Source organism: Schistocerca gregaria, chromosome 3 (assembly GCF_023897955.1).
Source record: "Schistocerca gregaria isolate iqSchGreg1 chromosome 3, iqSchGreg1.2, whole genome shotgun sequence".
In the NCBI taxonomy this organism is placed as follows: domain Eukaryota; kingdom Metazoa; phylum Arthropoda; class Insecta; order Orthoptera; family Acrididae; genus Schistocerca; species Schistocerca gregaria.
In genome coordinates this window covers 430,457,242-430,482,957 of record NC_064922.1, presented here as the reverse complement: position 1 = coordinate 430,482,957, position 25,716 = coordinate 430,457,242, and the positions used below count along the sequence as shown (strand labels likewise).

Here is a 25,716-nt window from a genome sequence, read left to right as displayed (position 1 = left end):
AACCAGTTTCATGTAACTTCTTGGGCACTAGTACCTCAAAAAGATGATATCACTGGTTGGTCAATGTGAATCTATAAGAAAACTTACGTTTGTATCAAGGACATTAACTAATTTGCTACCGTATTTATGAAAAATTTCTTGGTCATTATTTTATGAGTCACTCGTGATTATTCGTAAAGTAAATCATGTTATTAGTTTAGTCACGAGTGAAAGGTTTCTTGAAGTGAAAAGCTAAGGAACCTGATCCCCATATCATCTGCGTTTCGCTGCTGGAACGAATTAGTTTGATATTTTCTTTGCCTTGAGTTTCACGTACGTCTGCGGAAAATACTGGATAGTTCTACGTTAATACGCTTATAACAAATCAAATGGTACTAAACTGCTGCTGTTTCTAAAAAAATATTTTTTGGCAAGCACAGTGCAGCCTTGGTGTAGTAGAATATGACTGCACAATCACAATTTTTCATCTCGTTATCTATAAATAAATACTTACATACATACCAGGTATGAAAGGTACGGATTTGCACACATGACGCAAGAGACAATTAAATATTCGACGGCGATGGATGTTTGGCGTAAACGTGTAGGATGTATTTCCATGCCCTGTAAGTTCGTAAGTAATAAAGACGAACTGGAGAAGAACTGTATCATCAGAGACCCAATGGGTATGAGCCATTTTTCAGAAGATACTGGAAAATAAGACAAAAGATTTCGTAAATATATTACATCTCAGTCACTGAACAGTTTTTGACACTTGAATATATTTCTTTTAAAATATCACATAATGTTCTATTTTTTATTTATCATACTCACATTAAGAGTTACATGCTGTCTGTTATTTTGGATCAGGATAAATATACAAATACTTGTATCGTGATATGGCTGCTGTTATTAGGTGAGCCCGAGAGTCGTGCTGTGCTGTGATGGACGGAGGCAGCTGTTCTGTGCAGCTTGGCCGACTGAGTACCTGCAGCCTTGTGAGCTGCTTTTAGCAATGGCCTTTTCGAGGTATCCGAAACCACACAGCAAGCAGTTCCCTTCACAGTGTTTACTCTTTAAGGTATCTAGATGGACCAGCTTTTGCTGACAGCAGTAGTTCCTGGCAGATTGAAACCAGCTGTCATTGACAAGGAGTGACACGTCGGACAGTCCATGTTGAACTGGGCAGCTTCATCCAAGGTGAGATCACGGTCACATCCAGGCGCGATATTTTCACGTCGACCACCTTAATGTGTTGATTCCATACAGAAGTGTGGCAACTACACATCACTAGGTTGCCATGACTTACATCAGTGACTGATGGACGCATGACCACATTTCAGCTCCACAATATCCATACCACATCAAACAGACCAGACTGGTCTTCTCAAGAGGTAACAAATGTTTTGTCCAGTGAACTTATATAATTACACAAATGAGCAACACTTAAATTACACTTACATCCAAGCAGCTACTGACACATACCCTGTCAAACAGCAGCTACTATCATCAGCTGTAACACTAAAGAGCCAACGAAGCTGATACACCAGCCTAATATCGTGTAGGGTCCCCACGAGCAAGAAGAAGTGCCCCAACACGACGAGGCACGGACTCGACTAATATCTGAAGTAGTGCTGGAGGAAATTGACACCACGAATCCATCAGGGTTGTCCATAAATCCTTAAGAGTACGAGGGGTGCAGATCTCTTCTGAACCGCACGTTGCAAAGCATTCCAGATATGCTCAGTAATGACCATGTCTGGGGAGTTTGGTGGACGGCGGAAGTGTTTAAATTTAAACTTAGAAGAGTCTTCCTGGAGCCACACTGTAGCAACTCTGGACGTGTAGGGTCTCGCATTGTCCTGCTGGAATTGCCCTAGTCCGTCAGAATCCACAGTGGATATGAAGCAGTTGACCAGACAAGATGCTTATGTATGTGTCATCTGCTAGAGCCGTATTTAGAAATATCAAGGAGCCCATATCACTCCAACTGCTCACGCTCCACACCATTAGCCTCCACCAGCTTGAACAGTCCCCTGCTGGCAAGCAGTGTCCACGGATTCAAGAGGTTGTCTCCATACCTGTACATGTCCACCTAACCGATACAGTTTGAAACGAGACTCGTCCGACCATGCAACATGTTTCCACTCATCAAAAGTCCAGTGTCGGTGTTGACGAGTCCAGGTGAAGCATAAAGCTTTGTGTAGCACTGTCATTAGGGGTACACGAATGGGCCTTCAGCTCCAAAGTCCCGTATCGATCTTTCGTTGAATGGTTCACACGCTGACACTTGTTAATGGCCTAGCTTTGAAACCTGCAGCAATTTGCGGAAAGGCTGCACTTCTGTCACGTTGAACGATTCTCTTCAGTCGTGTTGGTCCTGTTCTTGCAGGATCTTTTCCCGGCCGCAGTGTTTTCAGAGATTTACTCTTTTACCAAATTCATTATATTCACGGTACACTCGTGAAATGGTCGTACAGGAAAATCCCCACTTCATAGCTACCTCAGAGATGCTGTGGCCCATCGCTTGTTCGCCGACTATAACACCACATTCAAATTCAGATAAATCTGGATAACCTGTCACCGTAGCACCAGTAACCGATATAACAACTGCACCAGACACATGTTGTCTTATATAGGCGTTGTCGACTGTAGCGCCGTATTCTGCCTGTTTACATTTTTGTGTATTTGAATATGCATGCCTATACCAGATTCTTTGGCACTTCAGTGTATAACCAAAATATCTCGGCGAGTCACTGGGCAGTTCAGACACAAAACATATGTTAATGAGAAGTTAATGAGCAGGGGCACTACTTCAGTAGTATGTGGTATAAAGTTGAGAATTTGGGTCTGACGGGAGGTGTGATAGAGTAATACATGTGGTTGTGCTGTCCACTGCGCTCAGATGGCATAGTGGTCAGAACATCTTCCAACTGAACAGGAGACCCGACTCGAATTCCGGTTTGGTTCAAATTTTCGACTTTCCCCATTGATATAAATCAATGCTTATTGGCAGCAGCCTTTAATTCCGTTATGTTTTAATTAATAAAATGTGATGTAAATTTTTTAATATTTCATAGAACTACTGAAAAAATGCATGAAGGCCACTTTACAGTGACATAATATGTGAACCCCCCCCCCCATGAACCATGGACCTTGCCGTTGGTGGGGAGGCTTGCGTGCCTCAGCGATACAGATGGCCGTACCGTAGGTGCAACCACAACGGAGGGGTATCTGTTGAGAGGCCAGACAAACGTGTGGTTCCTGAAGAGGGGCAGCAGCCTTTTCAGTAGTTGCAGGGGCAACAGTCTGGATGATTGACTGATCTGGCCTTGCAACATTAACCAAAACGGCCTTGCTGTGCTGGTACTGCGAACGGCTGAAAGCAAGGGGAAACTACAGCCGTAATTTTTCCCGAGGACATGCAGCTTTACTGTATGATTAAATGATGATGGCATCCTCTTGGGTAAAATATTCCGGAGGTAAAATAGTCCCCCATTCGGATCTCCGGGCGGGGACTACTCAGGAGGATGTCGTTATCAGGAGAAAGAAAACTGGCGTTCTACGGATCGGAGCGTGGAATGTCAGATCCCTTAATCGGGCAGGTAGGTTAGAAAATTTAAAAAGGGAAATGGATAGGTTAAAGTTAGATATAGTGGGAATTAGTGAAGTTCGGTGGCAGGAGGAACAAGACTTCTGGTCAGGTGACTACAGGGTTATAAACACAAAATCAAATAGGGGTAATGCAGGAGTAGGTTTAATAATGAATAGGAAAACAGGAATGCGGGTAAGCTACTACAAACAGCATAGTGAACGCATTATTGTGGCCAAGATAGATACGAAGCCCACACCTACTACAGTAGTACAAGTTTATATGCCAACTAGCTCTGCAGATGATGAAGAAATTGAAGAAATGTACGATGAAATAAAAGAAATTATTCAGATAGTGAAGGGAGACGAAAATTTAATAGTAATGGGTGACTGGAATTCGAGTGTAGGAAAAGGGAGAGAAGGAAACATAGTAGGTGAATATGGATTGGGGCTAAGAAATGAAAGAGGAAGCCGCCTAGTAGAATTTTGCACAGAGCACAACTTAATCATAGCTAACACTTGGTTTAAAAATCATGAAAGAAGGTTGTATACGTGGAAGAACCCTGGAGATACTAAAAGGTATCAAATAGATTATATAATGGTAAGACAGAGATTTAGGAACCAGGTTTTAAGTTGTAAGACATTTCCAGGAGCAGATGTGGACTCTGACCACAATCTATTGGTTATGACCTGTAGATTAAAACTGAAGAAACTGCAAAAATGTGAGAAATTAAGGAGATGGGACCTGGATAAACTGACAGAACCAGAGGTTGTACAGAGTTTCAGAGAGAGCATAAGGGAACAATTGACAGGAATAGGGGAAAGAAATACAGTAGAAGAAGAATGGGTAGCTCTGAGGGATGTAGTAGTGAAGGCAGCAGAGGATAAAGTAGGTAAAAAGACGAGGGCTGCTAGAAATCCTTGCGTAACAGAAGAAATATTGAATTTAATTGATGAAAGGAGAAAATATAAAAATGCAGTAAATGAAGCAGGCAAAAAGGAATACAAACGTCTCAAAAATGAGATCGACAGGAAGTGCAAAATGGCTAAACAGGGATGGCTAGAGGACAAATGTAAGGATGTAGAAGCTTATCTCACTAGGGGTAAGATAGATACTGCCTACAGGAAAATTAAAGAGACCTTTGGAGAGAAGAGAACCACGTGTATGAATATCAAGAGCTCAGATGGCAGCCCAGTTCTAAGCAAAGAAGGGAAGGCAGAAAGGTGGAAGGAGTATATAGAAGGTTTATACAAGGGCGATGTACTTGAGGACAATATTATGGAAATAGAAGAGGATGTAGATGAAGACGAAATGGGAGATATGATACTGCGTGAAGAGTTTGACAGAGCACTGAAAGACCTGAGTCGAAACAAGGCCCCCGGAGTAGACAACATTCCATTAGAACTACTGACGGCCTTGGGAGAGCCAGTCAGGACAAAACTCTACCAGCTGGTGAGCAAGATGTATGAGACAGGCGAAGTACCCTCAGACTTCAAGAAGAATATAATAATTCCAATCCCAAAGAAAGCAGGTGCTGACAGATGTGAAAATTACCGAACTATCAGTTTAATAAGCCACGGCTGCAAAATACTAACGCGAATTCTTTACAGACGAATGGAAAAACTGGTAGATGCAGACCTCGGGGAGGATCAGTTTGGATTCCGTCGAAATGTTGGAACACGTGAGGCAATACTGACCTTACGACTTATCTTAGAAGAAAGATTAAGAAAAGGCAAACCTACGTTTCTAGCGTTTGTAGACTTAGAGAAAGCTTTTGACAATGTTGACTGGAATACTCTTTTTCGAATTCTAAAGGTGGCAGGGGTAAAATACAGGGAGCGAAAGGCTATTTATAATTTGTACAGAAACCAGATGGCAGTAATAAGAGTCGAGGGGCATGAAAGGGAAGCAGTGGTTGGGAAAGGAGTGAGACAGGGTTGTAGCCTCTCCCCGATGTTATTCAATCTGTATATTGAGCAAGCAGTAAAGGAAACAAAAGAAAAATTTGGAGTAGGTATTAAAATTCATGGAGACGAAGTAAAAACTTTGAGGTTCGCCGATGACATTGTAATTCTGTCAGAGACGGCAAAGGAGTTGGAAGAGCAGTTGAACGGAATGGACAGTGTCTTGAAAGGAGGATATAAGATGAACATTAACAAAAGCAAAACGAGGATAATGGAATGTAGTCAAATTAAATCGGGTGATGCTGAGGGAATTAGATTAGGAAATGAGACACTTAAAGTAGTAAAGGAGTTTTGCTATTTAGGAAGTAAAATAACTGATGATGGTCGAAGTAGAGAGGATATAAAATGTAGACTGGCAATGGCAAGGAAAGCGTTTCTGAAGAAGAGAAATTTGTTAACATCGAATATAGATTTATGTATCAGGAAGTCGTTTCTGAAAGTATTTGTTTGGAGTGTAGCCATGTATGGAAGTGAAACATGGACGATTACTAGTTTGGACAAGAAGAGAATAGAAGCTTTCGAAATGTGGTGCTACAGAAGAATACTGAAGATAAGGTGGATAGATCACGTAACTAATGAGGAGGTATTGAATAGGATTGGGGAGAAGAGAAGTTTGTGGCACAACTTGACTAGAAGAAGGGATCGGTTGGTAGGACATGTTTTGAGGCATCAAGGGATCACAAATTTAGCATTGGAGGGCAGCGTGGAGGGTAAAAATCGTAGAGGGAGACCGAGAGATGAGTACACTAAGCAGATTCAGAAGGATGTAGGTTGCAGTAGGTACTGGGAGATGAAGCAGCTTGCACAGGATAGAGTAGCATGGAGAGCTGCATCAAACCAGTCTCAGGACTGAAGACAACAACAACAACAATATGTGAACCAGTAGAATTAAATCTAGATATATTCGCTTTGAAACTTCCTCGCAGGTGAAAACTGTGTGCTGGACTGTGACTCGAACTAGGAACATTTTCCATTCAGGGCAATTACTCTACCGATAGAATTAGACAAGCACGACTCACAATCCGTCCTCACAGCTTTGTTTGATATACAGGAAGACGAAAGGTCCGTGAACATTTGAAAATGCATTAATTCACGTATAATGTAGGTACAGAGATAAACCCTCACACATATGCCGGGAATGACATGGGGTTTTATTCGAACTGAAAACGAGTGCAGAAACCGGCCAACAGATGTCGTTGCACCGACGAATCCCATTTCACATTCCAGAATTTGGGCTACCGAAAATTCTAGAACTGTCGTGGAAACCCCACTGAATGACGAAAAAGTCACAGAGTGGTGTGGGTTTACCACCTCAATCATGAACGGTTCTTTTTCTTCGAGGAAAGGCGGAGTGCTGTTTTTCAAACTGTCAGAGTGACAGGGATAAATACCTGCTAGAAGTTAAGACTTACAGGCAGGATAACGCTCCACCCCACGTTGCTACACGTGTGAAAGGTCTCTTGCGCACATCGTTTGGTGAGGATCGGGTGCTGAGCGGCCACTTCCATTATGCTAGGCCTCCCACGCCACAGACTTTAATCCGTCTCATTATTGGTTGTGGGGTTACCTGAAGTCGCAAATCTACCGCGATCGTCCGACCTCATTAGGAATGTTAAAAGACAACATCCGGCGGCATTTTCTCACCATACCTAAAGATATGTGGTACAGTGTGGTTCAGAACATTGTCCCTCGATTACATGTATTGTTGGTGAATGCCAGCCGACATCCTGAGCAGCTGTTATAAAGAACATCGTCGTTGCTCAAAATCAGCTGATATGCTAATTATTGCTTATGTGTCACATGAAGCGCCACCTGCTTGTTATTTTGTGCACATGTCATGTCTATCAATTTTTACCTCTCTGCATACATCATTTCGTAAAGTACTGAATTTTAAAATGTTCGGTGAATTTTGGGTCACTCCGTCTGTTTGTGATTAAGAGGGATCAAAAGATTTATAGCCGATGTGAGATCTCAAAATGCCTCACGTGAAAAGATAAAAAATGTGTGGTAGTATGCGTGGTGTAGTTTTTCTCCAAATTTAACTAATGATCTTCTCCTAAAATTTACACTGATCTGTTGTGCCTCTAGTGGGAGTAAGCAATCACATTAAAGGAGGCACATTCGGCTGCTTGAGGTCTTATCTTGTTTTCCACTAGGAGGAGCAGATTCATGGTCAGCAGGATCTATTCAGCCTTGGACACTGTTAAAATTCACAGTGTGAGACAGTCTGTTGAACTCTGTTTTTGAACTCTGGTGTTAAACTGATCGCACTAAAGGTCAATTAGGAAAATTTTACACATGTCGTGCGCGTGTTTAAGGTGGTGAAGTTTATGTTGACACTAGAATCTAACACTGCAAGGTGTTTTGTTTTCTGAAGGGCTGATTTGGACTGACTCATATTCACAGCCACCGAACAAAAACTGAACGTTAGTTTGTTAGAGTACCTAACTAGTTTGGAAGAAGACTTTGTGCTACATACTGACATGGCTTAGATGCTAAGATACTTCACTATATAAATACTATAGTTGGTGAAATTCAGCGGTACAATACGTTAAGCTCTGATCCGTGACTGTGGCCTGTACTTCATGCTTCAACCTGAAACTTATGCTTAGTAGTTATTTAAAAACATGTTTGAGCAATGGGAACTTCTTGTAATTCAACCCTACTACTTGAAAAATTGCAATCAGGTGTAACTGAGATCATTTATTTGACAATCAAATACACACATCAAAACACGTTTTGCATCACCCCAAAAGGATGGGGTCCAACAGCCAATCAGTTCCGGTCATTTCACCAGGAATGAGGTACATGGCCTAGGCAGTCAATACCGCTGTTCGATCACGTCCGCATTGTTACTTTGTGCCAGGAAGGGCTCTCAACAAGGGAAGTGTCCAGGCATCTCGGAATCAAAGGGATGTTGTTCGGACGTGGAGGAGATACAGAGAGAGAGAGAGAGAGAGAGAGAGAGAGAGAGAGAGAGAGAGAGAGAGAGAGAGAGAGAGAGGAACTGTCAATGACATGCCTCGCTCAGGCCGCCTAGGGCTACTACTGCAGTGGATGACTGGTAACTATGGGTTATGGCCAGGAGGAACCCTGACAGCAACACCCACCATGTTGAGGAATGCTGATCGTGCAGCCACAGGACGTCGTGTTACTACTCAAATTGTGCGCAGAAGGCCGCATGACGCACAAGGTGGAGGTTCCCTACTGTTTTGGGGTTTCATTATGTGGGGGCGACTTACGCCAATGGTGGTCATGGAAGGCGCCGTAACGGCTGTACAATACATGAATGCCATCCTCCGACCGATTGTGCAACCATATCGGCGGCATATGGGCGAAGCATTCGGCTTCATGCAAGTCGAGGCCCCATCGTGCACACCATGACTTCCTTCAGGATAACATCCCTCAATTAGAGTGGCCAGTATGTTCTCCAGACATCAACCCCATCGAAACTGCCTAAGATATTATGAAAAGGGCTGTTTATGGAAGACGCGACGCACCAACCACTTTGAGGGATCTACGCTGAGTCGCCGTTGAGGAGTAGGGCAATCTGGACCAACAGTGGCTAGATGAACTTGCGGATAGTACGCTACGACGAATACAGGCATGCATCAATGCAAGAGGACGTGCTACTCGGTATCAGAGGGACCGGCTTGTACAGCAATCTGGACCACCACCTCTGAAGGTCTCTATTCCAATTTTCTGAACAGGTTCCGGAACTCTCGGAACCGAGGTGATGTAAAACTTTTTTATATGTTTATATTATTCCATCAGGAGTTTTACGCGGTGCCACCAACTCCAAGTTGTACGCTAGTTTTTGTAGACTAGATCCTATGAGCCAACTACATTAACCGTTGAACGACTCTGGTAAGAAGAGAAATAAGAGTAAAAGTGTGCGATCTGATCTTACAACGTCAGAGATGAGCAGTCATTATCTAGTTGCAAATCACATATCGCATCCTGGGAAGAAAAGTGACACAAGTCAAAAAACGGCTGATTTTAGTTTGTCAAAAAAAAAAAAAAAAAAAAAAAAAAAAAAAAAAAAAAAAAAAAGAGAGAGAGAGAGAGAGAGAGAGAGAGAGAGAGAGAGAGAGAGAGAGAGAGAGAGAAGTGTGAAGTGCCTCAAAGTGCATGAAAAACTTCAGGTGTCTATCTTGCTCTTCGTCCACCTCATGGCAGTTGTGTCAGTTTTGTTGTTGTAGGCGCTTCAGTCCGAAACTGTGCTGATGCTAAGGTCGCAGGTTCGAATCCTGCGTTGGGCATGGATGTATGTGATGTCCTTAGGTTAGTTAGGTTTAAGTAGTTCCAAGTGCTAGGGGACTGATGACCTCACAAGTTAAAACCCATAGTGCTCAGAGCCATATGAACCATTTTGATTTATCATTATTTATTTTAGTATATTGCGTTCCTTAAATTGTACCTAATTCATGTTCCACATTATATTGTAGTAATTGGCATAAATAATAATTTTGCATTTTTTATGTTTCCAGTAAAACCATTTCAACTTTTCCTTTTTTTATTCTAACTTGAATACTAATTCTCCTGATGCAGTATCTAATGTCATACTACAGTAAGTAAAAAGAAAAATTATTTTTCCTTACTACAGTAAGTAAAAACAAAAATTATTTGTAGTGTGGAAAAGTGGTAAAAGTTTTACACGAGAGCTTGTAAGAAAAAATAGTTTTAAAAAAGCTAGCAAGTGACACAAATCAAAGAACTAATTAATAATTACCTGATAACACCTCACATTCGGCAACGACACAATTACATGGCCATACTAATGTTGTAAAAAAATATGGAATTCACTATCTAAAATTTGTACTTAAAATTTGAAGGAAGCTTATACTACTTTAGTGCAAGTGTTATAGCGATCTTTGAGTGGATTTATCCCAAGGATTGCATTTTTGAGTTGTGTCACTATTCTTGTCGGGTTGTAAATTGATATAGACGAGCAGATATGATAGGCCAGCAGACTATACAGTGATCTTTCAACACGTAAGGAAAGCGTGTTAGCTGAACGTGTCGAGTTTATGATCTATACCCACGATACATTGTCATGAAAAAACAAGCCACCACATTTGTTAATGTAGCATGCCCTAGTATTCAGAGTAGAGTTATCTAACCCAAAGAGCGATTCCGTAATGAGGGTGCTGGCTGTCCACAAGAGAAATTGAATAACCCGTGGAGAAGCAAGGACGGCCTTTCCTTAAAAACCAAGCAGCGGCGCGAACCAAATACAAATCATGTTATAAATAACAGAGGGTAGGGTAGGGAGGCCGCAGTATATCAAGTATGGCGCTACTTTCCTCACTGGTGGTTATAAGGCGTTCTGTATTTGGTCAAAGCCGCCGCCTCATGACGCCCGCTCCTAGCCCAGCCACATAACTGTTTAAGAGTAACTTTTCTACCATTATGTTATGGTGAATGAGAAAAAAAACTGGCAAAGTTTCAAGACGGTTAAGAGAATTTTGAAGTTGTTACAGGTTCTTAGAAGTTTTTTATGGCTGGCAAGAAAGTAAGCAGAAGCTTCAGATTTGGCAGAAAACATGTAATCTGATATACGCTAATGTGATACAAGTCGTGGGATAGCGGTATCCTCATACACAGATGGTTATAATAATAGGTGCACAATGTATAAAAGAGCAGTGCATTGGCAGAGCTACCTTTTGTACTCAGGTGGTTGTTAAAAGGTATCCGACATGGTCATTGTCGCACGACGAGAATTAACAGACTTTGAACGAGTGATGATAGTTGGAGCTACAAGTATGAGACATTCCGTTTCGGAAATTATTAGGGGATTCGATATTCCAAGATCCACGGTCTCGAGCGTGCCGAGAACATGAAACTTCAAACATTACTACTGATCACAGACAACGCAGTGGCTGACAGCTCATCTAACGACCGAGAATAGCGGCGTCTGCATAGGATTGTCAGTGCTAACAGACAAACAGCAGTACGTGGAATTACTGCAGAAATCAATGTGGGCTGTACGACGAAAGTACTCATTAGGACAGTGCTGTGAAATTTGCCGTTAATGGGCTGTGGCACCAGCCAACCGAAGCGAGTGCCTTTGCTAACAGCACGACATCGTCTGCAGTGCCTTAACTGGGTTCATAACCGTTTCGGTTCGATTCTAGACGACTGGAAAACTGTGCCCAGGGCAAATGCATCCCGATTTGAGTTGGAAAGATCTGACGGTAGGGTTCGCGTGTGGCTCAGACCCCACGAAGCCATGGACCTATGTTGTCGAGAAGACACTGTGCAAGTTGGTAGTGCCTCATAATGATATGGTCTGTGTTCTTATGGAATGGGCTGGGTCCTCTCGTCCAGCTAAACCGATTACTGACTGTAAATGGTTATTTTCCGCCGCTTGGAGACCATCTGCAACCATTCATTGACTTCAACGATGGAATTTCTATGTATGACAACGTGCCATGTCACTAGTCCACACTTTTTGCAAGTGGTTCGAACAACATTCCGGACAATTCGAGTGATTGATTTGGTGACATGAATCCCATCGACCGATTGTGGGACACAATCACAAGGTGGTTTCGTGCACAAAATGTGAATCCCAACAGTTTGTTATGTCCATGCCAGGTCGTGTTTCTGCTTACATCGGGAAAAAGCAGGTCCGGCGTGATATTAGGAGGTTTCCCATGTTTTTTGTCATCTCAGTGTACAAAACACTTTCAGCAGGCTCATCGTCTTTCATTTCTCTAGCATTTATCCCGTCTTGTACGAAGTTCACAACTTCAGAATTTCGTGCATTTAAAAAAATTTTACTATTTAACTATACGGCAGGATGACTGCTCTGACACCATAATGGCCAAGGTAAGGTAGGGGAGGAAACTCGTGTGCACCTTCTGTCTGTGATTCGTGTGTTAGCATATAGCAGCTGTTCATGGATTAATTCGTCTGAGGCAGAATGTGAGGACCATCCCAGCATCTGCCTAAACGAGCGTTGTAAACTGCCAATAGTGTATAAAGCGTGATTCATCTGAAAAGGCCACCTGTTGCCACTCACCACTCAGTGGATGTATTGTTGCGATACTGGCGTGAAAATTCCAGCAGTCAGTATGGGTGCCTGAAACAGGCACCCTCTGCAGAGGCCCATACGCAGCAACGTTTGCTAAACGGTTGTTGTGGAGACTGTTGGCAACCCCTTGGTTCATCTTGGCAGTCACGTGACTAACAGTTGCACATTAGTTCGCCCGTACACGTTTCCACAGCCGTCATTCAGCCCTGTCATGTATGGCCTATGGTACACCTCGACTCTGGTTTTTCATAGCGCCGGTTTGCTGTGTACAGTATACTTTAACCAGAGCAGCAGGCAGACAGTTTACAATCTGAGCCTTTTTGGAAATGTTTCTACCACTGATCCGAAAGCCAACGATTGTTCCCTTTTGGACGTTAAATAAATGGCTTCGTTTCTGTGTTATGGAAATGACTGCACTGATGTCCCTGTCTTCCCGACACGATTTTTATACCCTCCACCGTTAGTGCTGGCACCGCCGTCCGTGAGCGGTTTTTGCACTTTGACATCTAAAATAGGCGGCGATCACATTAAAGTGATTCGGCAGTGTACAAGGGGAACTCAAATGAAAACAAAATACACGTTGCCAAGGCTGTTCCTGGAACGCCACAGAAGTTGCGCTGGAAATCGCTTGCATGTTCTTCATATAGTCCCAATCTCGTCCAGTGTGGTTTTCATATTTTTGAGCCCTGAAAAATGGCATGTTGATTTGCTTCTGACGAAGAGGTGCATGCTCAAGTACAATTACGTTTCCGTATGCAGCTGCAAATATTTTTCCATGCAATCATTGATCGGTGTCCACACCCTCTGTGACCAAAATGGTACTGAAACAGAGGATGTCAGACTGAAGGCCAAAATACTAAATGTCTTTTTCCAAAGCTGTTTCACAGAGGAAGACTGCACTGTAGTTCCCACTCTAGATTGTCACACAGATGACAAAATGGGAGATATCGAAATGGACGACAGAGGGATAGAAAAACAATTAAAATCACTCAAAAGAGGAAAGGCAGCTGGACCTGATGGGATACCAGTTCGATTTTACACAGAGTATGCGAAGGAACTTGCCCCCCTTCTTGCAGCGGTGTACCGTAGGTCTCTAGAACGGCGTAGTGTTCCAAAGGATTGGAAAAGGGCACAGGTCATCCCCGTTTTCAAGAAGGGACGTTGATCAGATGTGCAGAACCATAGACCTGTATCTATAACGTGGATCAGTTGTAGAATTTTGAAACGCGTATTATGTTCGAGTACAATGACTTTTCTGGACACTAGAAATCTAGTATGTAGGAATCAGCATGGGTTTCGAAAAAGACGGTCGTGTGAAACCCAGCTCGTGCTATTCGTCCACGAGACTCAGAGGGCCATAGACACGGGTTCACAAGTAGATGCAGTGATTCTTGACTACCGCAAGGCGTTCTATACAGTTTCCCACAGTCGTTTAATAAACAAAATAATATGGACTATCAGACCAATTGTGTGATTGGATTTAGGAGTTCCTAGATAACAGAACACAGCATGCCATTCTCAATGGAGAGAAGTCTTCCGAAGTAAGAGTGATTTCAGGTGTGCCGCAGGGGAGTGTCGTAGGACCATTGCTATTTACAATATACATAAATGACCTTGTGGATAACATCGGAACTTCACTGAGGCTTTTTGCGGTTGATGCTGTAGTATAGAGGGGTTGTAACAGTGGAAAATTATACTGAAAAGCAGGAGGATCTGCAACGAATTGACGCATGGTGCGGGGAATAGCAATTGAATCTCAATGTAGACAAGTGTAATGTGCTGTGAATACAAAGAAAGAAGGATCCTTTATCATTTGGCTACAATATAGCAGGTCAGCAACTGGAAGCAGTTAATTCCACAAATTATCTGGGAGTAGACATTAGGAGTGATTTAAAATGGAATGATTATATAAAGTTGATCATCGGTAAAGCAGATGCCAGACAGAGTCATTGGAAGAATCCTAAGGAAATGCAATCCGAAAGGAAAGGAAGTATGTTACAGTACACTTGTTCGCCCACTGCTTGAATACTGCTCACCAGTATGGGATCTGTACCAGATAGGGTTGACAGAAGAGATAGAGAAGATCCTAAGGAGAGCAGCGTGCTTCGTTACAGGATCATTTAGTAATCGCAAAAGCTTTACAGAGATAATAGATAAACTTCAGTGGAAGACTTTGCAGGAGAGACGCTCAGTAGCTCGGTACGGGCTTTTGTTGATGTTTCAAGAACATACCTTCACCAAGGAGTCAAGCAGTATATTGCTACCTCCCACGTACATCCCGCGAAGAGACCATGAGGATAAAATCAGAGAGATTAGAGCCCACACAGAGGCATACTAACAATCATTCTTTCCACGAACAATACGAGACTGGAATAGAAGGGAGAGCCGATATAGGTACTCAAAGTACCCTCCGCCACACACCGTCAGGTGGCTTGCTGAGTATGGATGTAGGTAGCTAGGTAGGTACGTAGGTAGGTAGGTCGGTTGGTGGTGGTAAGTTCCTATGGGACCAAACTGCTTAGGTCATCAGCCGCTAGACTTACACACCACTTAACACACACACACACACACACACACACACACACACACACCCCTAGGGAGGATTAGAACCTTCGACGGGGGTAAACACCCAAACCGTAGCAAGGCGCCTTTGGCCGCACGGTTATCCCGCACGGCATCATTGACCGTCTTGTCTCACAGTGGGATAAATGAATTATCAAATATGGTGATTACATTTGAAGTCATAAACAAATTAGTTTTATTTTAACTGTCTCGTTTTCATTTGACTATCCCTTATAGATGCAGATGCAGACACTAGCCTGCCCTCGCCCTTGCACGAAATGCGCATCGGTGGACTGTAGACTCATCATGTCATGACTGCTGAGCAGGGAGGACAAAACTCGCTACAGCTGCCGCCTGATATCCTCTAAGCTGTGGCAGTTCACGAGGGAACCTGTGACAAAAGAGCCTGCTAAAACGCCTCTGCCGTGAAATAAAGGGAGCGGTGGAGGCAAGTAGTAACAGAGACTGATTCAACATAACCGTATGTCTACAACTCGAATATCAGTCAACATAGAGACGAAATCGAAGAATTCCACCACTCTATGTTGACCAAAGTGTCGTCTGCAAGCCTAGAGAAAAAATTGAACATCCTTAAAGACACACTTGCCGCCAAATTACGACACATAGCAGATTCTGTGGATGACAAGAAAATCGCCACAATAGCTTAATGTCTGTGACTATGTCTTACAGTCCATTACAAGTGTGACAAGATTCAGCCCGTGTCACCTGAAGAGCTACCAGCTTCACCCCATCAGCGCAAAACCAAGGAAGTGGCAGGATCGGACAGCATTGCCAACAATGTCCTAAAGCAGCTAACACCTATCGCCGTCCCACAGCCTGCAGATGTCCTCTTTGAAATCCTCGGGTCTGGTTGTTATCCTGCAGCGCTCAAATGCTGAGATGCCAGCCATATCCGAGACTGGAAATGACCTTCAACTGGCAAATAGCTGCGGACCTGTTAGTCCATTACCAGCACTCTCGACGACAGTTGAAAGAATCTATCTCTGTCATATTATATGCCACATCGAAGCAGAGGCCTAAAACCCAGACATCAGCTCTGATTTCAACGCGGTCACTAGAAGGAACAGCAGATTCTGCCCTCGGTGGAGGACGTTTTCGACGCCATGGGTCGCCACGAATACTTTGCAGCCGTCTTCCTGAAATGTCTCCACAGCCTTCCACAGCATGTAGCATGACGGGCTCTTATACTAGCTTGTCGCCCCAGTGCCCCGTGTCTCTGCTCCAAAACTACCTGGCAGACTGTACGTTCTGCGTGAGGTCGCAAAACAACACACCCACTAAACGTCATACCGTGGAGGGTTACCACAGGGATCGAGTGCGAGATGATCCTGTACATTCTGTACGCTGCCGACTCACCAAGAACTGATCAGGTATATATTGGGCTGTATGGAGGCGGCACCACGATGTGAACAGCGAAAATGGGCCCACTCACTTTCTAGAGAAATCTACAGGGCTCCTGTAAAGACCTCGTTGCCTGGGGCGTCCAGTGGCTGCTCAGTATCAACACGGCCAAAACCTAGTCCGTCATCATCAGCTTCCAACGAATTCTAGTGGCGCTTCAGCAAATTAGAGTTCTCGGCAGCGAAGTGCGCTGGGAAGGTACAGCAAGCTGCCTTGTCGCAAAGCAGGACAAGCATCTAACATAGTGACAACACATCCCTTACATCAGGTAAAAGGCTCACAGAAGAACCATCACCTTGTAACTGGTGTGAATCCAAGCTCGACACTGCGTCCCCACCTCTCCGTAATACTGTACAAGGCACTGTTCCCTCCGGTACTTGAACCCCCTGCGGGTTCGGGGGTTAGAATAGGCCCGCAGTATTCCTGCCTGTCGTAAGAGGCGACTAAAAGGAGTCTCAACTGTTTCGGCCTTTGATGTGATGGTCCCCATTGGGGTTTGACCTCCATTTTTCCAAATTCAACAGAAGTACGAGCCTTTTGGGGAAGGACACCTTACATGGTGCGCCATGAGTCCTCTGTGCCCTAAGACCTTGGCACTCTTTATCGTCTTGGTGTCGTCACTGCACCCTCCATCCCTCATTTTGGGCGTACACACCTGTTGGATTGTGTAAGTTACGCCCTTAGTGCATCACCATCTGCACCCACGATCACTACGGACTACCCATGGCACCCAAAATCCAGCACGATAGCCAGCCCGTTGTGGTGGGGTTGTCATGTACCCTCTACGTTGTAGCCCCCTGACAACAAAGGGATCATACTGCCGATGCCTGAGCTGACACCTCCCCAAGTAGGCCAAGGTGTAGATGCTCATCTCTCTGGGGCATCAGGACTCCCGGCAATGGCCATCCTGCCAGGTGGCCTTTGCTATGGCTGGGTGGCGCCCGTGGGGAGAGCCCCTGGTCGGAGTGGGTGGCATCGGGGCGGATGCCCCGCAATGAAGTGGGTGAAGTCACAATCCGGTGGTTGAACGACCGCCAACATCTCTAAGCACGGTAAGACAGAATTTAATGCCGTGACATACAACCCCAAATCGTTCTCTTCCCTAGCCACGCCATCGGAGGAACGTAGGGCTGCGGACAGACAGGAGCCGTATTCAACGCGATACCTTGTGTGCAGTAGAACCGATGGGGGTTCGTTTTTGGGGACTAAGACTCTCGTCTTTGTTCACCATCTTGAAGATAAGTTTGGGAAAGTGGCATCTGTTTCCAAAATGAGGAGCGGGGCTATTTTGATACAAGCAGTTTCATCTGCACAGTCACAGGCGTTACTCGCCTGTGAGAAGCTCGGTGACATCCCCGTTAACGTCACTCCTCATAAGTCCTTAAATTTGGTCCAGGGGATTATCTTTCATAAAGATCTTCTGCTACAATCTGATGACGAACTATGGGAGAACCTGGCACGATGAGGTGTGCACTTTGTCCGTCGTGTCTTTAGGGGGCCCAAGGATAATAGGGTCGCTACCTGTGCCTTCATCCTGTCCTTAGAGGGTGACTGCTTGCCTGAGAAGGTCAAGGTCATAACTTACCGGTGTGATGTCAAGCCCTATGTCCCGCCCCCTATGCGATGCTTCCAGTGCTGGAAGTTCGGACATATGTCCTCCAGATGCACTGCCAGCCCCATGTGTCGTGATTGTGGACAATCTTCACATCCTAATGCTCCATGTGCTCTCCCTCCTACTTGCGTTAACTGTGGGGAGCATCATTCTCCCTGCTCACCAGACTGTGCAGTCTACCAAAGAGAGCAGAAGATACAAGAAATTAAGACCCTGGACCGTTTAACTTACCAAGAGGCAAGGAAGAAGCTAGAACGGCTCAACCCCACATCTATGTTGAGGAGTTATGCTGCTGCAACTCTGCCGCCACCAGTTCCTGCAGAGACTCCCTTCTCAGTTGGCCCACAAAACAGTAAAGTTACGCCTGCCCCACTGCTGGTAGGGGCCACGCTCTCTTCCACTGCTCCCAAACACCCGATTTGAGAGCAGTGGACCCGAACAACTGGGGACATCCATCCCCACCTCTCAGCCGGAGAGGCACCAGCCCCCTCTGGCTGCTCAGCCGGAGAGGCACCAGCCCCCTCTGGCTGCTCAGCCGGAGAGGCAACAGCCTCTTCCAGTTCCTCAGCTGGAGAAGCACCAGCCTCCTCTGGCTGCTCGGCCGGAAAGGCAACAGCCTCCTCAGGCCTCACTCGTTCGCAAGGGGTCCCTTGGGGGAGTCCCTTCCACGGATTTTACCTGTGTCTCGCAAGACACTAGCCAGTGGCTGAGGAAGCCACCAGCAGCTTGTCGAAGGGCTTCACGCTCTTCCTCTGTTCCTGACAATGTGTCAGGAAAGCCCTCCCAGCGTGCAAACCCTCCTCCCAAAGACAAGAAAGAGAAGAGGAAGCTCTCTAAGAAGCCTAAGGACCCAGTGGTTCCCGCGCCACCGCTTCCTGTCAGCTCAGCCTCTGAGGATGAGGTCGAGCTCTTTGCGTCCCCTGATGACCTTGATTTCACCGTCTCAGAAACGATGGCAGTTGCGACGTCAGTCACTCAGTCGGAGGCAGCATGTGACTCTGTGAAGTAATTTGCATTTTCTGTGCCTTCATGCCCCTACAGGACACACTTTGTACAATCCTCCAGTGGAATTGTGGCGGTTATTTTAGCCATCTCCCTGAGCTATGACAGCTTCTAAGCATGACACCTGCTTTCTGCATTGCCCTCCAGGAAACCTGGTTCCCAGCAATGCAGACCCCTGTCCTTCGTGGATACAGGGGTTATTACAGCAACCATAGCACTTACAATTGTGTGTCCGGTGGAGCCTGCGTGTATGTCCTTACCTCTGTATATAGTGCTCCTGTGCCCCTTAAAACGTCATTGGAAGCTGTGGCTGTCCGTGTAAGGACTACCCAGGACATAACCGTCTGCAGTGTCTATCTCCCTCCATGTGGTACAGTCTCCCTGACCGAATTGGCTGCACTTGTCGACCAACTCCCCACGCCGTTTCTTCTCCTGGGGGATTTTAACGCCCACAATCCCCTGTGGGATGGAAGGTTACTGGCCGAGGCAGAGAGGTCGAGAATGTCATCTCCCAACTCGACCTCTGCCTCTTAAACACTGGCGCCGCCACACATTTCAGTGTGGCACATGGCACATTCTTGGCCATAGATCTGTCATTGTGCAGCCCAGGGCTTGTACCATCGGTCTACTGGAGAGTCCATGACGACTTGTGTGGTAGTGACCATTTTCCCATCTTCCTTTCACTACCCCAGCATCGCTCCGTTGAACGCTTGCCTAGATGGGCATTTAGCAGGGCAAACTGGGACATGTTCTCCTCTGCTGCCACTGTTGACTCTCTCCCCCACGGTACCATCGATGTGGCGGTTGGGGCACTGACTGCAGTGATTGTTTCTGCTGCGGAACATGCCATTCCTCGTTCGTTAGGGTGCCCCCGGCGAAAGTCAGTGCCTTGGTGGTCTCCGGAGGTCGCTGCAGCCATTAAAGAACGTCGGCGGGCTCTTCAGCGACATAAGCGGTACCAGTCTTTGGAGAACATCATTTTATTCAAACGTCTCCATGCTCAGGCCCGGCAGCTCATCAAAAGGCATAAACAGGAGTGCTAGGAGAGGTACGTTTCCAACATTGGTTCCTGTACTTCACCCTCCCAGGTGTGGAGGAAGATTCGGCGCATGTTTGGATTGCAGCACTCTACAGGTGTCCCAAGGCTTACCATCAACGGGGCGGTATCCACCGATGGCGATGCAATCAACGAGCATTTTGCACAGCACTATGTTCGGGCCTCTGCGTCGGGGGAACTACCCGCCTGCGTTTTGCACGCTAAAACGCCGGGCGGAAGCCAAATGGCTTTCTTTTGCCTCTCGCCACCCTGAGGTGTACAACGCCCCATTTAGTTTATGGGAACTCCATAGTGGCCTGGCACAGTGCCCCGATAGAGCCTCTGGGCCAGATGGCGTCCACAATCAGATGCTGAAACACCTGTCCCCGGACTGTCAGCGATGTGTTCTTGCCATCTTCAACCTCATATGGGGCAACGGTGTCTTTCCGTCGCAGTGGCAAGAAAGTACCATCATTCCGGTGCTGAAGCCTGGTAAGGAGCCGCTTAATGTGGATAGCTATCGGCCCATCAGCTTGACAAATACTGTGTGCAACCTACTGGAACGTATGGTGAGTCGACGGCTGTGTTGGCTGCTCAAGTCTCGGGGTCTTCTGGCTCCATGCCAGAGTGGCTTCCGTCAGGGCTGTTCCACCGCTGATACTTTGGTCTTCCTTGAGTCTGCAATCCACACTGCTTTTTCTAGGCGCCAACACCTCGTCTTCTCCATCTTTTTCGACCTCTCCAGAGCATATGATATAATGTGGCGGCACCATATTCTCGCCACGTTAAACGGGTGGAGTCTCCGAGGCTCTCTCCCCATTTTTATTCAGAACTTTTTATCTGTTCGGACATTCCGCAATTTAAATGGCACATACCATAGTTCACTTCATATCCAGCAAAATGGCGTTCCAGAGGGCTCTGTATTGAGCATGCTCCTTTTCCTTGTGGCCATTAATGGCCTTGTAGCAGCAGTAGGGTCGTCTGTTTCAGCCACGTTATATGCTGACGATTTCTGCATCTTTTTCAGCTCCTCCACCATTAGTGTTGCAGAATGTAGGTTGCAGCGAGCCATACGCAAGGCGCAGGAGTGGGCCCCAGCCCACGGGTTTCAATTTTCTCCTGCGAAGACTTGTGTTATGCACTTTTGTCGGCGTCGAACTGTCCATCCCCACCCTGAGCTTTATCTTCAGGATGCCATGCTCAGGGTTGTTGACTCTTACCGTTTTCTGGGATTGCTGTTCGATGCCCAGCTTACTTGGCTTCCACATATTCATCAGCTCAAGCATCAGTGCTGGCAGCATCTGAATGCCCTCCGCTGCCTCAGCAACACAACTTGGGGTGCAGATCGTAACACGCTGCTGCAGCTCTACAAAGCCCTTGTGCTGTCCCGACTGGATTATGGGAGTGTGGCGTATGGCTCAGCGTCGCCCTCAGCGTTGCAACTGCTGGACCCCATTCACCACTGTGGGGTTCGGCAGGCGATAGGAACATTCTGCACCAGTCCTGTTAATAGCCTCCTTGCTGAGGCTGGGGTTCCTCCGCTCCACATTCGGCATCAACAAATCTTAGCCAACTATGCTGCCCACGTACATTGTTCGCCCAATCACCCTAACTACCATCTCCTTTTCGATAATGCGGCAGTCCATATCCCACACCGGTGGCCGCAATCAGGCCATACCATTGGCATCTGTGTTCGGTCACTCCTTAGTGCACTCGAGTCGTTGCCTCTTCCATCTGCTTTTCAGGTCCACCCACATACACCACCTTGGTGTATTCATCGGCCGCAGCTTCGGCTGGAACTTTCCCGATGGCCAAAAGATTCAGTTCCTCCTGCAGTCTTGCGCTGCCAATTTCTTGCTCTCCTCGACGCATACCATGATTCAGAGGTTCTTTATACCGATGGCTCGATGGTTGATGGCCGTGTGGGGTACGCTTATGCTCATGCGGACTATGTCGACCAGCGCTCCTTGCCAGAAGGCTGCAGTGTTTACACCGCACAACTGACAGCCATTTTTCGTGCCCTTGAGTGTATTCGTACCAGCACTGGAGAGTCCTTCGTCATTTGCAGTGACTCGCTCAGTAGTCTGCAGGCTCTTGACCAGTGCTACCCACACCATACCATTGTTGGTGCCATCCAGGGGTCCATTCACGCTCTTGAACAGCGTGGTCGTTCGGTTGTGTTCATGTGGACCCCAGGACACGTTGGGATGACGGGAAATGAACTCGCAAACAAGTTAGCCAAAGAGGCTACCCGTAAACAGACGCTGGAGATCGTCCTACCGAAAGGTTTTGCACCGTCGGGTCTTTGGGATGTGGGGAGATGAATGGCGCACTCTGTCTGCACCTAATAAGCTGCGGCAAGTAAAGGAGACCACGACTGTGTGGGGTTCCTCCATGCGGGCCTCTCGCAGGGATTCTGTTGTTCTGTGTAGGCTCCGCATTGGTCACTCTTGGCTGACGCATGGTCATCTGCTGCGTCGAGACGACCCCCCTCATTGTCGCTGTGGTGAAAACATGACGGTGGCCCATATATTATTGGAATGTCCTCTTTTAACCGCCCTCAGGCGAACTTTTAATCTCCTGGGTGATTTATCATCTCTTTTAGGTGACGATGTCTCTATGGCAGATCGTGTTTTAAATTTTATTCGAGCAAGTGGCTTTTATAGGTCCCTCTAAATTTATTGTGTCACCCTCTTTTGAGCTGTATATTTTACTTCGTTTTGTCTTGTAATTCGACTCCACCCTAATCTTTTAGGCTGCAGGTTTTAACATGTTGCAGAGTGGCTAGCTCATCCTATTGTTTTCGTGATCAGCCAGCCACAGTCCTCTGCTGTATAGTTTTAATTCCTTCTGCCTTTCTTCTCTGTGTTGTTTTTGTTGCTGTGCTCCGTTTTCTGTGGTGTCTTACCATTGACCTTGGGGCTTTTCTTTCCCCGGAATCTTTATTTTAGTGCTAAGCCTGACTGGTGGATCGTTTCACTGTGCTCTGTGTTTTTATGAAACAAGGGACCGATGACCTTTGCAGTTTGGTCCCTTTACTCTTTAAAGCAACCAACCAACCAACCTCTGGTACTTGAGTATGCTGCGATGGTTTTGGGCACCACTGCTGAAAAGTGTGTCATGAGACTTCGAACCTTATAAAACCGAGCGATAATGATAGCGCTGGTGGCCGAGTGGTTTTAGGCGCTTCAGTCTAGAACTACGTGACTGCTACGGTCTCAGGTTCGAATCCTGCCTTGGGCATGGATGTGTGTGATGTCCTTAGGTTAGTTAGGTTTAAGTAGTTCTAAGTTCTAGTTGGACAGATGACCTCAGATGTTACGTCCCATATTGCTCAGAGTCATTTGAACCATTATTTTTTTTTTTTTTTTTTCGATTATGATAGCACTACTTCTGTATCGCGGTCTCACTTCTGAGATCGGGCACAAAACTGAGGATGTTCAACATCTTCATGAACGCATCGGCGAAACTGCTGCCTCTTTGTACAGAAAAACGCAGTTCTCGCAAAACCCGAAGATCCAGGCGCTCGGGCAAAATACACACTTCGAACGTCTACGAAATGGCCGCCTGCTTCTTTAGCAACTCCGATTAGCAGCAGAAGGCTCGAGGGAAACAGGAATGAGAAGCAAAACAGGAGAGAAAGGCAACAACAATCTGAAGAATAGCCTCAATGTTTAACCTCCATAAAACATCAAGGAACTCTCAATGAAGATCCAAAATTGACGGCATAGAAAGATCCTACATGTGATAGAAATAACTTGCACTGCTATTGATTTGCACGTGAAGCTGTGTGATCACTATAAATGGCTGTGTGAGCCGGTTCTCAGGTAAAAGAAAAGCTAGAGTGTAGTACCGCACCTAGTAAAACACTACAGTGTCCGGAAGAAACTCACGTCGATAACAGCATTTTCTTACTATTCAGTTTACTCCGGTTTTTTCATCGATTCTTTTTCATCCTGTGTCTTTTTCTCTCTTCAAGGTGTGACACAACAACACGATATTACGAGTACATGCACATGAGATGTATGTACTTTTTCTTAATATGGAGATTTTCTGTATGGTCATTGAAAACTTGGAGAAATATTTATGTTTTCACTCTTTGTAGCGCTGTTGTATAAGTTGTCTAGTTTGTAAAGAATAGTTTCTTCTGTAAGTGATGAGCACATGTAATATATCGTCCGCTACTCGTGGTCTAGTGGCTAGCATCGCTGCCTTTGGATCAGGGGCCCCGGGTTCGATTCCCGGCCGGGACGGGGATTTTCTCCGTCCGGGAGCTGGGTGTTTGTGTTGTCCTCATCATCATTCGGGCAGTGCCGACACTGGAAATGGAAAGATTTGGAACTTGTACCGGCGCTGGTAACCATGATGCTGAGCGCCCCATAAACAAACATCATTATCATCATGTAATATACTATCATTGTTTCACGTGTAACGAATGGGTTAACTATTGATGGGTACGTATTTCATCTATAGCCAGAAACGTAAGAAACGTATCGCTGCAGAGATTCTGAGGCTTAACTTCATCTGTATTCAGTGACAGTAACATAGTCTCCCAAATTGATAGTACATTTCAGTTTTTTGTGGGTTACCTTTTAGTAATGGAAGAGAGGCAAGAAGTTACTATATTTTGCACACAGCAGATTATAAGTTTGACCTCAAGTCCACTGTAAGTATTTGGTATTCTATACGTAGATGAAGTTGTTGCCTTTTGAACCAGCGTTAGTTTTTTTTATTTTTTAGTTAAGCTAAATTAACACCAAATATAACAGAAAATGTTAATAATTTGTTGGTCATATTTTTGTCAAAAGTGAAATTATTTCTTACTTATTATAAGTACAACAATGTCATACATAGAAAAATTTGGTAAATAGATAAATACTCGTTTCATGCAGTAGGAAGAGTCATAGCAGTTCAGTACCTGTTGTCAGCACCACGAGAATGAAAGAAACAAGGGCGCTAATCAGTAATACCAGGCAGTGTGTAAATCGTCTGCCGAGATGGTTTCCAATGAAGTGTGCCAGTGTGCAAGAAACCATCATCAAGACACCCTGGCCAACGTATGCAACGAAAGGATTCCCTCCAAAACTTTTATTGTGGAAAAGTAGCGTGTAAAGGACAAGAGAACCCGCTGACCTGTGTGGAAAAAAATCTTCATGTAATATCTTAAGAAATTAAGGTAGTTATATTTTAACTCTGATATTAAACTGATGAATCTGTATTTGATTAGTTTTCAAACAATTATTTTGATTATACAGTACGTCCTAATGTGATAGACTATTTTACTGTGACCTGTGTTTCACCACAAAAATCTTCAATTGTCGGATATGTTGCTGTTCTTTTGGTCGTTCCCTGTTGAAAACTGATTGATGCATTGCTGGTAATTCATGAAGTATCAGTACTAAGACAGCGTTATGCTATAAGAGGGCGAAATAGATTATCCGCTAGTCAGGAAATATGTTGACTTGTATGCAACTTTTTAATTCAGAAAAACTCCCAGTTTTTTCTCTTGAT

The 25,716-nt window shown here is 45.3% G+C and overlaps 1 protein-coding gene across 2 annotated transcripts in view; it reads right to left on the bottom strand.

Moving 5' to 3' along the window:
- The window catches only part of LOC126354597 (solute carrier family 22 member 7-like), a 190,160-nt gene that overhangs the window by 15,961 nt on the left and 148,483 nt on the right, over positions 1-25,716 (bottom strand). For both annotated transcript variants that reach the window (XM_050004348.1, XM_050004349.1), the window contains 2 exons: positions 25,124-25,338; positions 502-689 (listed from right to left, as the gene is read on the bottom strand). In XM_050004348.1, coding sequence (XP_049860305.1) covers positions 502-689; positions 25,124-25,338 — 403 coding nt within the window. The remainder of the gene's footprint in view (positions 1-501; positions 690-25,123; positions 25,339-25,716) is intronic.